Source organism: Strix aluco, chromosome 1, assembly GCF_031877795.1.
Source record: "Strix aluco isolate bStrAlu1 chromosome 1, bStrAlu1.hap1, whole genome shotgun sequence".
In the NCBI taxonomy this organism is placed as follows: domain Eukaryota; kingdom Metazoa; phylum Chordata; class Aves; order Strigiformes; family Strigidae; genus Strix; species Strix aluco.
In genome coordinates this window covers 91,275,418-91,291,963 of record NC_133931.1, presented here as the reverse complement: position 1 = coordinate 91,291,963, position 16,546 = coordinate 91,275,418, and the positions used below count along the sequence as shown (strand labels likewise).

The 16,546-nt window shown below is 39.4% G+C and overlaps 1 protein-coding gene across 5 annotated transcripts in view; it reads left to right on the top strand.

Moving 5' to 3' along the window:
• Positions 1–16,546, top strand: part of PIGN (phosphatidylinositol glycan anchor biosynthesis class N) — a 111,343-nt gene that overhangs the window by 49,053 nt on the left and 45,744 nt on the right. For all 5 annotated transcript variants that reach the window (XR_012623537.1, XM_074826689.1, XM_074826718.1 and 2 more), the window contains exons 11-12: positions 732–824; positions 2,679–2,734. Coding sequence is in view for 4 of the 5 variants with exons in the window: in XM_074826689.1 (XP_074682790.1) it covers positions 732–824; positions 2,679–2,734 (149 nt within the window). In the remaining variant the exon portion in view is untranslated. The remainder of the gene's footprint in view (positions 1–731; positions 825–2,678; positions 2,735–16,546) is intronic.

Sequence of the window (16,546 nt, the reverse complement as noted above, 5' to 3'; positions counted from 1 at the left end):
ATCATGAAAGCTGAGATTGTAAACAAGCTGTTTCCTGCAATTTAATGTTTAATTATTTCTTGTTTAAACTAGTGTACTTTATTCAGATGGTATTTTTTGCCTCTAATCTAGTGAACAGTGAGTGCCCTCACTGAGAGATGGCTTTTTCTTTGAATTTTTTTCGTATATTATTACATAGTCCAAAGGTTGTCTCATAAATATCTAATTGACAATGAGCATTACATTAGTGTGCATTCATGCTGCTTGTTTCACAAAACACCTATTTATAGCACATTTTTCAAAATATTTCTTCTGGAGACTCTGCTCCAAATTCTGTCCTCCTGTCCTGCACTCATTGCTGATCATCTGAGGAAAGCTGCCCAACATGGGGTGGCATGGGAACTTTGGTACTGGGTAAGTCAGGCCCAGGCAAGGCTTTGGATGGAAGACTTTTAGGTATTTCAAAAATGGCTTCTGATTAGTGGTTGAGTTTGTATTACTATATAGTATATAGTTCAGTAACAACTTCTGTTATTTACCTTTTTTGCACTCCTGTAGGAGCTGGGATATTATAAACAGTCCATGTGATGTTGAGAAATTATGTGTGAAGAGTATTTTCAGAGGGGTTACAGTAGTTATTTCAGCAGTAATTTGAAGTATTCTTACTGCTCATTTGGCCTGCGATTCAGTTAGAGAAATTCCTGTTCCTCTATTTAATTTTTTTAATGTATATATGTATTTTTCTTCCTCAGGGAACTCTGCCTCTGGAATATCTCAACAATAGTGCTCATTTCAAAGCAGAGAGCATGTTTACCAATGCTGTTCAGATTCTTGAGCAATTTAAGGTAACTAAACATATGGTAAAGAAAGGTATTTCTGTGAATAATAGTTGTTGCTGTGTGTGAAATAATTATACTAGGACATGTGCTGTATATAGCATGCTGTAATTCAAAGGACTAAAATGAATGCACATACTGGGCAATGCTGATTGTGAGCCGTATCTGAAGGAGTTTGAAAGACTTTAATAAACACCTTTTTTATAAGGACAACGAGTAACTTTTTTCTTGATTCTCTTGATGTTTATCAGTATTAATGTAAACCTACTTGCAGTATGCAGGTAGAATCTGAGTTCTGATACCCAAAAAGGGAAATACTGCCTTTGCAACAGGGGCTGGGAGACAAGGCTGTAAGTCAGGATCAGTACACAAACAGATCAAAAAGGTAACAGGCACCTGTCCATTAAAGAAATGAAATTAGTAGCCTAATTAACTTTTAGCTAATGCTGTCATATCTGTGCTTTTGCTCTGCAAGTGTTCATCTCTGGCTTCTCTGTCTTGATTCATCTAATATCAGATATTATCGTATTATGAGAACACGTATGTGGTCCCAACAGAAAAGGGTTATGTTTCGCTAGATGCTTTTCAACTGTGGAATAAGAAACAGTCCCAAATCCAAAAATCCCAGTTTTGGCAAGACACATAAATGCTTTGAGGGAAAATTATCTTTTCTATAGACAGGAAGCTGAAAGAACTGTTGCCCTGTCAGGAAATGTGTGTGATGATCGTGGAACAAGGCCTGAGAGTACCTTCAGGAGATTAGCACCATCAGCACCTTCTGTCCCTTGAAGGCCAGGTTCCCAAATGCAGTTTGTGTGGATACCAGCTTGTCAGTGTCAGCAACAGAGTCCCTTCCAAATCTATGGTGGAAAGCTGTCATATATCAGGGGAAGTGACTGGCTGGCTGTGAAGTTGAAGCATGCTGGTATAAACTCCACAGTTGGAGGACCTGTGCTCTAAGAATTAAGCATGTGACTCAGTTAAATTGGTGTCTCAGATATTATTTTAAAAAAGTTCTGGTCCTTCTTTTCTTCGTGTTTATTTTTATTTTGTCATCCTCTAGTGCTAAATTATCTATTTTCTTGTTGCCTGGCTTGTTTCTAGCATTGTTTTGGAGGGATTGTGTGTGAATTTCCTTTGCATTTCTGTGCTGAAGCATAAGTAGCACACTGGCTTAGACGTACCACCTGGGTTTTTTACTTTTTCTCTGATGGACTGACTTGACCACAGTTTGTACTCCCTGGAGAGGGTGTTGCCTTGGATGGCTAGGATGAGACATGCAGGTTGCTACTTCAAGCTGTCAGGTTTTGGGAGCAGTACACTTAGAAAGTTCCTGTCTGCACTTTTTACCGACAGTCACGTTTGAGTCAGGCTGCTGCAGGAGACCTTTAAGATGTTTTGAAGGGCCTTGGGCAAGTGTCTCTGACTGCATCAAAACCTATTTTTACCCATGTACAGGTTAATTGATCTAACAACATTGCTTCAGCAGTGTTGCTGCAGTGTACTAGTTCCTGTCTGGCATAAATAGTACCAGTTTCATCCAGGAGGATTGTCACTGAAGTCTGGTAGCACTTCTAGCTGTATCTTCCCTTTATCCTGCAAACTGTAGAAGTCCTGTGAAAATCACTGGCTGGGTAGTGGTTTGTTTTACCTACTTTAGAGCAGGTATGGGTTTCTAGGAACTCAAAGGAGTTACATATATGGGAGTATAACACCCAGGTTTTTGGACAGTATATTGACAGTGTGATTTCATTCCTTTTCCAAAGTCTTAGAACTCTTCTGTGATTTTTAGTTTAATTCCTGATACAATTTTTAGTCTTGTTGCAACTTGCATATAATGGTTTAATGATTTTTTTTATGCAGGTTAAGATGAGTCATAAAAAGGAAACTACACTGTCATTTCTGTTCACACCATTCAAGTAAGTGTCTGTAAAAGCTATATGTATTTTACCTGATTGTTTGTCTTATCACTTTGGTGTTTCAGTGAGATGCAAGAGCAGAAATTTGGTCTCTTCGGTCTTTTTTTTTAAATGATAGTGTTTATCTGACTATGAAACTTTGCGCTAGAACTCTATGCAATTCTATTTAAAAATTCTGGTTAGAAGTAGATTTTTTTAAAAAAATCTATTCCTTACATTTAGTTTTCTGTTAAGGATTATTTGCCTAAGTTTTTTGGCAATATAGCTCTATATAGATTGCATGGTAATTTTCACATTCTTTTAGCATTACTTGGGAGATGTAAGTCCATACAGGATCAGGAAATACAATCTGTTCTTGTTTTTATGTATATAAGAGTTGAACTAAGAATTATTTCTTCTGTGATCTAAATTCTAATGAAACAAACCTTGCATCCAGGAGAGAAGCTGAAAATCTTTAGAATTTGTGCTGCCTAGTGTTAGTGTTTCCAGGGCTGTGAAGGAGTCTCTGTAGTGATTTGTGTATCTGCAAGCTCTGTGTTCTACTGTATAGAGCAGTTACTGACCTGTTCACCCTTCAGTCTTGTCCAATTAAAGCTGCTTTTTCCTTTTTCTTTCCCCCGTGAAAGGTTTTTGAAAGGTTTGCTATGGGTGCACATGATACTGTTAAGTTCAGCTTTCAGTTTGTGGAGAGCTCCAAAAACGCTTTGTCACCAGGAGCAGCTGTTTTCCTTTGGGAAATAAAACTGATGTTAATTAAGATCTTTAAATCATAGGAGCGGTAAAAAGTACTTGAATCTCTTTCTGTGAAGTACATTTAATTGTTAAGGAAGATTGCTGTCTTTCTGAGCAGAGATTTACTGTGTTATTTTATACCACTAGCTTCTTCAAAGGGAAAGGTACAAGACAGTCTGAGACATAAGTCAAGCCAATCTTGGGTACATAATGAATGTTTTGGATCAAATTCTGATTGAGAATGGCAGGTGCATTATCAAAGAATTTACTGATCTGTATGGAAGAAAAATGCCATATGGAAAGAATGGTCAGTTGTCTTTGATCCTGTGGGGAATGCTTTTAGTCTGATTTCACAGCTCTTGTTTAAATTTTACCTTTCCCCAAGAAATAAGACTGATTCTGTAAAATAGGATGTGTTTTCCTTAATGCTAAATTTATCTTTAAAGGAACTAGGTGTTACTGATTGTCTTATGGACCGGTGTCTTTCTTTTTTTATATGTTGGATTGTTTCAAGTGGAAACATCCGAGACATTTATCACTTTGAAAATATCATTAAAACTTGGTATGAACATGGTGCTACTTTGGTATGGTCCGTTGCAAAAATAAATTTATTATATTTTCTTTAGGTATTCTTAAAACTTTTCTGAATCAGAATTTGGGTGGTCTTTCCAGGAAAGGTTTTTGTATGAGACCAAAAGAATTCCTTGGATGTGTGAATTACCTTACAAAATGTGCCTATGCTTGCATGTTATCTGGGTAGAGACTTTCATTGGTTCCTCAAGATTATATTGTTTATCTTTACTCTAGGAAAAAAGAAAAAGACTCATACCACAGATGGTCACACATTAATGCAAATACTCATCCACAGTGTGCTGGAGGAGTTTGGCCAGATTCTAGTCTTCACCATTCTCCTTGACCTTCAAAACTTGGCCCATGTCTGGGAAACTACCAAGGGGCCTTGTCCAGCCAGTTACTAATAGTTGGGATGAAGTGGTTGAACACCAACTTATTTTTAAGCAGATGAGTAACTTCCTAGTGCTCCATCTTGCAGAAACTGAAGGAGAACCTGAAGTAGTTTTAGACATGACCTGTCTACAGATCTGTCCCCTCCTTCACATGGAAGTGACTGACTGTGTGTGAGCAGTGAACACAAGCCTGAGCTTCAGCTGCAGGTCGCAATCTGATGCATTAGTGTAAGGCAACCCTCATCAATTCTTCAAACACATTTGTCTTGAATTAGAGTGAGATACTGAGGGAAAGGCATGTACCCCCTTCTGCTGACTTTGTTGTGGCACTGGCTTTTTGGTGGTAGATAAAAGGGTATGGAAGGGTCCAGTTACTCTACCTTTTTCAAGAGAAGTTAAAAAGGCAAAGTTGGGAATAGCTTACTCCTGTATCTGAAGCAAGAGATCTCTTGGTATACTGTGCTACAATTCAGAGCAATTGGTAATGGTATGGCAGTTCCATTTCTGCACAGCTGTACACTATTTGGACTTGTCAGCCCAGGTTTAATGGAAGGTTTGCCCACTAGTTTGTGTTAATCTATGGTTAGCCTTGTCTGCTGCTGCAGCTGAGCATGGTTCTGTGCTGTGTTTTTGCTAGGCACTACTGTTCTTTAAGACAAGAATAGCTTATTCCACCACTGTTCACTGATTTGAGTTGTTGAACAAGGGAGTTATATCCTTTTTTAATCCTTCTGGTGCCTGAAATCTGTAACTGGAAGCTCAGAAAGTGTGTGCTCCAGCATAATGCTTTATTCCTTCCTTGTTTATTGGAGATTAGTGAAGAGTGAGTAATGTCTGAAGTCCTTGGGGACTGTCAAATTTATGTAGAAATTGAAAATGTAAATATTCTGTTCTGGAATATTACAGATTTTTTGTATATTTCAGTATCCTGATAACCTAAAAATGAACAAAGATATCTCTAAGAATTGCCTTTCTTAAATTGTTTAAATTAAATGATGCAGTTGAATAAATTCTGTATAACAGAAACATAGCTATGAGTTACAGAAGAAATCTGAATCTAAAATTTCAGATTGAGACATTCTGGTTTCAGAGAAGTTGATACAATTACTATTGAAGATGTATTTATCTGGGAGAGAGGGGAATATGTTCACAAATAATGTGTTCTGCAGAAACTACACCTTAACCTCAGCTTAATTTTTCAGCCAGAAATATCATTAAAATGTTTGTTTTAATGTCTTGTGGGGAAAATCCTATTTCTGAGCTTGATTTCCAAATGTTTCCTGACTAGGAAACTGTTCATGACTTTCAGATACAATGACTTAAAACCTACTGTTGAGTGGTATGTTGAGTGTATTGCACCAAAAGCATTAAGTTAGTTTGTATATATATTTTTTACAAGCCTGTTTTTACTCATTATTTACACAACATTGGCAACAGGGAAAGTTTCTTGAATTGATACAAGGCTTCTGATTTCCACAGGGAATTTCATCCCTAGTAGAAGTGTGGCTGACAGTGGGCAGGGAATGAAAGAGGCCATTGGAAATGTGCCCCTTCCTACTTGGATCTAAATTGCATCTCTCTCTGAAATCCATCTGTCAAGTGTATAGTGATGAGGGGGATGGAGCTCATCATTGTGTTGTGTGATGGAAACTTCAATAGTGTCTACCTGACCAGGTCTGAGGCAGGTTAGAATGTGGGTAGCTGTATCTATTAGTAGGGCTGTGTCTGGCTGCCAGTAATACCATTTTCATTTTGTCAAAGTACCTTCATCAAGGAACAAATCTGTGTAAAAGCTCTCTTGATGCTCCCTGTGAAACTGTTGGGAATGCTTTTCAGAAAGAGCTCAGCTGCAAGTCTGCTGATTCTGTAAGGCAAGGTGCACAGCCTGTGCCCAGGGGAATGAATATGCAAGAGCAGAAGAGTATCCCTTGCTTGTATGCAAGTTACCTGCAAGGCTGATATAGAATAATTTTTTAGAATACTTATCTACAATTCCAGTTGGATACCTGGAGGGATTCATTGTCTGAAATGAGTTTCCTTCCCACTTCCTTCCACTCCCTACCTTTTTTCCCAGCTATGAAAGACTTTTCAAAAATTATTTGCTTACCAAAATCAGAGTCTTTTCTTACCACGATTCTGAGACACAAGTGCAATGCTTTGACCTTTATGTGTAAGAAAGGTGGGTACCAAGATGCCAGATGTTTTGAAGAAAGAGTGAGGGAGGACAAATCTAAAGATTGCTGACAGAGGAAAACTGATGTCCAGGGCAGTGAACTATCTTATTAGCTTTCTGACCATTTGATATACCTAAGGCAACTGCAGAGCTGGCACAGTTCGAAGGGAGTGTGCCAAGGGGCCAGATGCTACTGTTGGAAAAGCATTCCTAAAGCTGGCATCTCTGGGCTGTGAAAGTAATCTCACAAGGAGTAACAGGAGGACCACTGTAGTGAGGTGAGTAGATGGGACATCAGTTGTTGCACGAAAATCCTCTTAACCAATTAATGCAATTTGATTATCCCAACAGGTACTTAGAGATTCAAGATATTAAATTACAGAACAGCACAGGAGTGCTTTTTGTGTATGCCTGGTGTATACAGTGCTTTCAGGGAAGACTGCTTCCAGCTGTTCAGGATCTGGTGCCTCACAATAAGATGGCAAGAGCAGTAGCTTAAGAACCATATACAAAAAACAAGAGATGAGCAGCTGAATTACAATTAGTGCTTTTCCTCTAGCTGTGCTTTTTGTTGAATGTCTTGAGCACTTTTATCTATATGGGTTTTTTTAATGGGAAACAGCTTAAGTATCTTAAAGCCAAGTTTGTATCTTCTCATATATGAAAAAATCCCATACCATCTTAATGCTGCATTTTTAAAGTATCTTAATTGTTTGAATACTACATTTTAATCATCCTAAATACATATTTTTGTGTGTATAATTGGGTTATAACTTGCATGGTTATACAGAAAATCACTGCATTTTTCATGTGTGGTGTACAACTATTTAAAAATGTGCCTCTCCCTCACTTTCCCTATGAAAATGTAACTCTTTCCCTTTTCTCTACACTCCAATATGAACTGAGATATAACTCCCTTAAACATTTGCGTGGATTTGATGCAAGGAAGTATCAATCCTGTCGACTGAGTCTTTCCGCATAATTGTGCATCATGTATTTGTCATGGTGATAGAAAAAAAAATAGTTATTTTGTCATGTAGAGTGTCTTTGAAGATGTACAGCAACTTCAAAGAAATGCCATATGCACAAATACCTCTCCTTTCTTCCTTTCTCTGATGACTGGAGATGCACCACTACATTGTTCCCTCTGTCTGATGGCTTTTCAAAACTTAAATAATAGGTATTTCCACATAATTGACATTTGGAGCAAAGTGAAATAAGTGATTGCTTCTCCACCATTAAGTGGGGCAAGGTCCCATAAGATGTCAGTAAATACAGTACATCCTTTGAAGCATCTTGTTCTTGTTTTGTTTAAATGTCATTCATTCAAATAAGTGTTAGTATATGAGATATTTATGATATATGTGATAATGCATTACAAGAGCAAACATTAAGGATTGAATGTCGGGAGGAAGGGGTGAAGCTATTGCAGTAGGGAAGGGTATTTCTAACAGTGATTACTCTCCCTGTTCATTTGTCTGAATACTTTGTGTTTTCAGAGGAACCTTGATTTAGCAGAGGGCACTGTTTTATCAGGGACGATATTTCAGGCCCTTTATCCTGTGGTCAAGAGTGAGGGACAGCACCTTCTGTCAAGTTCTAGTGAACCCTGGAAAGACAGCCAGCTTTTTCCGTTCCCCACTTTGTCCCTGCTGTGTTACCAGGTGGGAATCTAGGCATCGGTCTGCTTCTGGGGCAGCTGGTCATGCAGGCCCGTATGGACACCTTTAGCCTGTTGGTGCTGGGGAGGCAGACTGGCAGCCCTTGCCCCTGTGGCTTTCAGAACCTGTGTATATACATTGGAACAAAAAATACAAATGCAGTGTTGTAGAGACAAAAGTGCTCAAATGGAAATAATGGCTTTGTATTACGTTGTAAAAAAAAAATCCGACCTGATTGAATAGTAGATATATTATGTCTTTCGGGAGAGATCAATGCCTGTGCTATAAAACGCGTTTTCTTTGGCAAAAATGTCAGCTTCTCTTTCACTGAATGGGCTGTGACTGAAGCATTCTGTTAAATGCTACTTGGGGAGGATGCAATCCTCTTAGAAAGCAGACACCCTGCTGGTCTCGGGCTTCAGCACTGCACTCAGGAGCTTTTAGTTTGTACGTGAAAAGGTTACTGGCACTGGCTTCTGCGCAGGAGGACGAGGCGTAATTGGATTAACTATCAAGTAGGAAGTAGGTAAGGTCTTTAGAAGGAGCTAAGAGGCTAATGTATAAGATAAAATATCACAAGATTTGTGTGTATTTCTCTGTTTCCTTTTATAAATCCCTTTGGCCTTTCCTTGGAACTTGTTATACTTCAGGCAGTGAGGGTGAGGGAGGGTGCACAGGGAGGTGGTGGGATGGGATGGGCAGAGGATGGGAGGGGCGTGAGGTAAGAGAGACAGTTCAGGGCTCTTTCTGGGTCTCAATCAGAAAGGCCTGATAACAAAAGAAGAATATAGATAACAAGTAAATCATACATCCCTTCAGATGCTGGGTACCCTACATTTGTGCAGCATCAGATGGAGCCTGGATGTGTTTTCACATAGTGCTGCACAGATCCTGTCTGTGGAGAGATTCCCTCTTTTTGGTCATTCAAGCTATTATGTTTTTCTTGTGAGAAATCAGCTCTAGTCTACTGTCAAACAGAATGGAGGTTCACGTGAGAACTTCTTGCTGCACTTCTAGGTAAAGATGAGAGCAGGCAGGCAGTGTAATTGGTGTGGAGTGGGAGCTGCCTGGAGGCTTCTTGGTTACTACAAGCTGGCTGGGTTTGTCCTGTGGCCAAGGATTTGTGCAGCACGGCCTGGAGCCACACTGGACAGGCAGCAGGCCTGAGCCTACCACTGACTCCTTGATGTACGATGGTCTCCTGGTCAGGATCAGTATGGGAGGTGGCCTGCCCGAATGTGTTTCGGTGACCATGGGGCCTCGCTATTGAGTATCTGCCCAAACACAGCACATGCTGCCTGCTCTGGATGCAACTAGTTGGGAACTGATAGCTACGGTTTAGGTTTGGCACATAGGATCATGGAGCAGAAGAGGACCTGTGTCACAATACTACATATCCACAGCACTGCAGATACCTAGATCCAGCTCGATGTATGACATTAATCCATCTCACATTTTGGAGAGGTGAGGACTGACTTAAAGCATAGGTAGGGAGTTGTTATTTAGAGTCAGCATCTGTCCCCTGCAGTACTGAAATAGAAATGGTGCATTTAAAAATGGTGCATTTACTTTTTTCAGGGATCTCAGAATCACAGAATCATCTGGGTTGGAAGGGACCTTGAAGATCATCTAGTCCAACCGTTAACCTAGCACTGACAGATCCCAACTACACCATATCCCTCAGCGCTATGTCAACCTGTCTCTTGAACACCTCCAGGGATGGGGACTCCACCACCTCCCTGAGCAGCCCATTCCAATGCCTGACTACCCGTTCTGTAAAGAAATGCTTCCTAATATCCAGTCTAAACCTTCCCCGGCGCAACTTGAGGCCATTACCTCTTGTTCTATCCCTTATTACTTGGTTAAAGAGACTCATCCCCAGCTCTCTGCAACCTCCTTTCAGGTATTTGTAGAGGGCAATGAGGTCTCCCCTCAGCCTCCTCTTCTCCAGACTAAACAACCCCAGTTCCCTCAGCTGCTCCTCGTAGGACATGTGCTCCAGACCCTTCACCAGCTTCGTTGCCCTTCTCTGGACACGCTCGAGTAATTCAATGTCCTTTTTGTAGTGAGGGGCCCAAAACTGAACACAGTAATCGAGGTGCGAACACAGTAATCTCCATCTTCCCTATTGAGCAGTTTCCTTTTACAAGGCCGCTGCATCATGTCCTGCTGACTCTTCAAGGAAAGCCCGTACCCCTGCTAGATTCCTGCTTCCAGTTTCTCAGACCACTTCAGAGCGTGGCCTCTTCCCTCCTGGCCTCTGGTTGTCCGCAGTTCTTGCCGTAGTAGTTTGCATGCAAAATCTGCTGTGTGCAGCCCAGTTATCTTAATTGTTTCTCTGTTCAGTGAATTGGCAGCTGGCAGTTAGCTTGCCTGATCCTTTTTCTCTCATGTCTGCTGTATAAAGGATTTGCATAAATATCCTAAGGCACTCTGCTGTTGAATATGTGAATATGCTGCATCAGGGACACTGATTTGTGGAAACTAAAAGGCTTTTTTAATTCCTAGGACTTGACAGTCTAGGATTAGACCATTAGCAGTCAGACCACTTGCTGTGGTTTCACTGATGTCCCACTGTCTCCTCCTTTGCATGTTTGTAAATCTGAATACAAAAGCATACATGTACTGGTACATTTTTGCAATGTGTCAGTAAAGATGCTTTTTGCTATCTTTGGCCCGTGGAAGTATGTGCTTCCTCCCTTCATTTCATTATGCTTTAAGGAACAAAAACCTCAGAACTTAAAGCAAGAGCCTCTTGACTTTCTTACTCATTGTTTTGGAGTGCCTGATGCATGCAGCAGTGCTTTTTAATGCTTCTTAAAAGAGAAAAAGTTGCAAAGATAACCGAGTACAACCCTAAAGGTAGACTGGCTGATTTACAATCTAACACGTTAGAAAATCCAGAAACACAAAAACCTACTTGAAATTTAGACACTTCAAGACAAACTCCTGGCAGTGGAACAGCAGGAGAAAAGAGAGCAGAGCAGATCAAGTCAGGAGAGGGAATATTGAGGGACCTGAGCTTTAAGAAGCCCTAATAAACCTTTTAGTGTAGGTTTATGTGGAGTGCCTTTTCTTTAAAAGAGCACAGCTTTAGCACACTAATAACATTGCTGTAATTTTTTTATCTGTAAACCACATGCGTCTTGCTTCTGAAATTTCATAGGACTTGCCTGTTTTATTAGCTTACCTGAAAATATTTTAGTTAAAAAATTAAAATTCAGGCCATCTAAACAGATTAAGGATCACAGAGTTACTCGCCAAATTGTTTATTCTTTGAAACTTCACGCTTCAGTCAAAATTAAAACATTTGCAAAGGCCTGTCTCTATATCTCATAGTACGTGCTTTCAGTCTGTCTTTGACAGTTACAGTAAAGCAATTCTTTCAAGTAAGCACATTTAAAGAACTGGAATTGAACACATTTTGAAAATGGGAAAAATCAGCTTCTGGCTAGTAAAATTCATGTAAATACGTAATTTGGTAAAGTCCATAAAACTGTAACGCATCTTTTTCCTGATCATTGCCCCCAGTAGCATCATGTACGCCATACTGCACAGCAAGTTCAACAGAAATTAAACATCATGGTTCCAGACTGATTTTTTGAAATATTTATTTGGTCAATTTTTCCACATTTTGCTAAATGAACTCATGACTTTGCATCACTTGCCATTTACTTTCTTTCTGATGAGTCTCTGCTGTTGACGGAGAAGTGTGAAGGTTTTATAGTGTGCATTTCATTCTGCTCCTGCAAGGCTGCACACCATAACTTGAAAAGAAACAATAGAACCATATAGTCAGGCTAGTTTGTGATTGCACTACCGTTAATATCAAGTCTCTGCACTCATGGGTTGCTAACTGGGGTGAATTTGATGTGGAGCACAAATAAGCATGCAATCATGTTTCTGCTAAATTAATAGTGTTCAATGCAAGATCTGTATCTCTACTTTCCTATTACCCATGTCATGTGATGCTTTCTGAGGTGCCATCTCTGTTGAACAGTGGGAACGTTTGAAGGTAGCTTTCATGGGAGACTGACTACTTTTGAAGCCTGTTGCTATCCTGAAAAAGGCTTTGAAAAAGTGTTGTTTGATTTCTTGTATACCTTTTGAATAGCAGCTGTGCAAAAACATCAGGCCAGTCTTACATCTGCACTTTCAAGATGCCATTTTGCCAGCAGTAGTGATGTGGATCAAAGTAGTAATAGTGGGTCCTATAAGTACTATTTCAGCTGATTGCAGAATTGCTGGACTGGAAGCCATCTTTCCTCCTTAGCATGGCCGTCTCACAGAGGGATGGGTGGCAACAGAATTTGAACATAGTCAGCTGCTTCTGTTGCTGGCAGTTTTCTCCCATGGTGAGAGCGGAGAGGCACTGGTTCCTGTCTCCCTCAGTGTCCAGCTGGCAGGAGGACAGGGGTGGGTCGCAGAAGCCTGAGCTGCTTTGTGGGATGGTCCTAGTGGAAGAGCTTCATGGCGAGAGGGACAAGGTTAATGGGGATGATTTCTTTCAGGTTGCAAGTTACTAAGATGGTAGATAACTTCTTTCTGGAGAAGAGGATAAGAACCTGTGATTTCTCAACCTTTTGGCAAAGAGGTTGCTGGAGTTGTTTGAACAGTGGCAGTCTGATGCCTCTTCTACTGCTAACAATTTTGGAGTTAGAAATTCCATAGCAATGCAAGTGAGAAGGTCTACCTTATGTGGTGTTCAGGAGAAGGTAATCCATACAAATCCTAGCAGGTTTTATTCAGTTGGCCTTGCTCCATCTTGGGGCTGTCATGAGGTTCAATGAGGGATGTATATCCTTATTCTCTAGCTTTTTTAGTTTTCCATCAACAGGAGGAGTTGGTCCTTTTCTCCCTGTCCCCCATACAGCCGCTACGAAAAGTCAGAAGACTGAAGTCTGCTGAGCAGCTACTCCTGATTTGCTGTTGGATATGGGTCATAGAAATGGGATTGCTATGTCTTCTCCAATGCCACTCTCAAAGGATTGTAGGATGCACAGTAATTTTTTCTGATGGAGGGAGTGAAAAGGCAGTAATAGAAGGGCGTAGGTGTGCATGAACTGACAATACTCACATATGTGTCATTTGTGTGTGTGTGGAGTGAAGCAGCTGAAATAAATTTGTTTTCATCTGACAGTGAGCTAGGCAAAGATCCGAGCCTTTTTCTTTATATGCTGCATCTGCAGGTCTGTGATGCTTCCTTGACTTTCATTATTAAATCTGCACCGTTTTAAGTGTTAAACTACTACAGATCCTAAAGGGTTACTTTTTATAGCAGAATTGTAGAAAATTTACTGTACAATAAAATGAGTATAAATCATTACCCAAATAATCAGGCATAATACAATTAACAAACTAACAGTGGTGGATACAGATGTATTTGCAAGACATCTCCTTCTCTTCCAAGATTTTTATTTAATGGTTTGACTGCAGCATGCTACCTATGCCATTGGGGATGGTAGTTTCTGTAGTGTGATGATAAACAAGACTCATTGGCCAAAGAGACGTCCCTTTGACATTGCTCTGGTGAAAGTACTTCATCACAGTCTTGTTAGTGCTGTCAAATAGCTTAGCTTATATGAAGCGTGAATGATGTGTTGGAAGGATTAATTTTGTCAGGTATACTTATGACAAGGGTAGCTAACATCTCAGAAGGGATAGTTTATAAGCACTTGCATGATTATCCCAATTGTTTTATTTCATAATTAATTATGTTTATTCATGGATGAAGCTGTGATTTCCATCTGGAACTAGAAAGTTAATATCTGATAGCCATTGTGAAAAAGAAAATTCCTTTTCTAGAACCACCATCGTTTTCTCTGAAGAATGGAATCTTAATGCATGTGTGTTTATAATGTATGTGACCACAGAGTTCGTGGGTTTCTTTTAAGTTAAACCTCATAGTAGTACACTTTACAGTGCATATGTTTTACAATACTTTCAAGAAAAGAATAGGAGGACAGAGTTGAGTCCACTGACTGAATTCTCTTTGTGTGTGTTTATTAATAGGACAGGTATTTTTGTGTTATGGAAAAAGACTTTTGGTTTTACTAGTCAAGACTATTCCATCTTGAATTTGGTAGAATTGGATTTTTGTGATGGGTAGCTAGGAAGAGCATATACATGCACATCTTAGTTTTCTTTCAGAGTTCAGAATCTTTCTAATAATGATCAGTAAATTCACTTCATTACTATTAATATTAGCACGGATGTGTGCATTAAGTGACCTTGAGAATACATTGACATACTAGTAGTGCCTCTGGCACGCTGCATAGTAAAACACAGGGAAATAACACTGATCAGTTTATTCTTTTCTAACACTATCTGTCTTGTATTCAAAACCTTTTAAATAGTTTAAGTTAAAATTAAGTGGTGCTAAGAATAGTTCAAGTTTTAACTTCTCAGATTTAAATTTTCCCTGTGGCTTTGTTGTTTGGTGAGTCTTGTAGGTTTTATAGAATCACCATTTCTAAACTTCCTGGCTTCTTTCTGTAGGCAACTTTCCTCTTCTGTTCATGGTTCAGCTTTGTCTTTTTATGCTTTCTGCTACATCTAGCAAGGGGGTCCTTTGAAATCTTCCATCTATCCTGTCGGCTTTAGGAGGTGAATCAGGGTCCTCAATAGATGATAAACTGCTTATGGTAAACTATACCTGTTCCTTAACTGAGAGATAATCAGTTTATTTGGTAACACTTCTTTCTAGTCTGGTGTGAGATACAAAAATTCTCTGATCACTTATTTGAGTTTTTGCTTAATACAGAGGCAAAAAATATCTTAAGATGATGACCAACCCTTGCATTCAGGATGGAACTTGCATTTTGATGCAGTTATATATGAACAGTCCTCAGTTTCTGATGGAATTCATAAACTTTACAAAAACAATCTGTAGACAATTGTAAATTCAGCATCTTGAAAAGCATGCATATGGAAGTAAGGTAAAATGTGTGGTATGATGTTAGCTATTGAAAATTAACAATGCACCTGCTAATGGTAGCCCCATTTGACAAAATAATTACCTTCTGCATTTGACTTACTGAAGCTTTACTGTTTAAAAACCCAATTTATTCTGTTACACCATCCATGTACAGAGATCCCAGGTGCTGTCATCTAAGAATGAATAGGTAAAGACTATTGTTCATTAATAATAAAATGATTCATTGTGAGTAAAAAGATAATTAAGGGGTTTATAGCTAAATGACTAAAGATATAAAGTGAAAGATAATTTTAGCTTATTAAAAATCTGCATTGAATATGACAAGGATAAAATCCACAGAAAATAGTATGTGTAAAACAATAAAAATGAGACAGTGAACACAGGAACATCTTGGATGTATTTAATTCCTAAATAAAGCTGCTTAATATTTTTAAAATCCTTGCCTAAAAGCTAAGATAACTTTTATCTTCCTATTAATCTCCCCACATGGTGAAAACTCCCACCTTGGTTTGGTGTTTTGCTCCCTTTCCCCTGCCAAAAAACTTAACAGAACTTGAGGGTTATAGATTTCCTTTAGGCAGTACTTGGTTCGCCTACTTGAAGAATTGATTCTAACTTAAGTCATCATCAGCCTTTGTGCACGCTTTCTGGCTGCATGCTGGTAGCCCTCAGCCTGTGGAGCTGTAAAGCTGGCTTTCATAGGGATGTGTCATTAAGGTACAGGAATAGCCAACATTTACTCTGCTGTTTTTCAACTCTTGTTTTCTAAAATCCTCTGTTCTCCCCACAAAGTTAAGGTGATCAAACACCATCACCTTGTCATCATCTTTTCCTCCCTTATTCCTTTTCCACAGGACCTGTATCTTCCTATATGCTTATAGATGCCATCCTTCACAGAATCATCTAGGTTGGAAAAGACCTTGAAGATCATCTAGTCCAACCATTAACCTAACACTGACAGTTCTCAACTACACCATATCCCTCAGCGCTATGTCAACTCGACTCTTAAACATCTCCAGGGATGGGGACTCCACCACTGCCCAGCCCATTCCAATGCCTAACAACCCGTTCTGTAAAGAAATGCTTCCTAATATCCAGTCTAAACCTTCCCTGGCGCAACTTGAGGCCATTACCTCTTGTCCTGTCGCTTGTTACTTCATTAAAGAGACTCATCCCCAGCTCTCTGCAACCTCCTTTCAGGTAGTTGTAGAGGGCGATTCAATTCTTTTCTAGATTGAAAAGAGTCCAACATTTTTTAATATAGTTATTTCATTTACTTTTCTTAAAAGTAAGATACATTGCCACTCCTATTATCCAGTGTTCTAGAAGAGTTCTGCACAATAC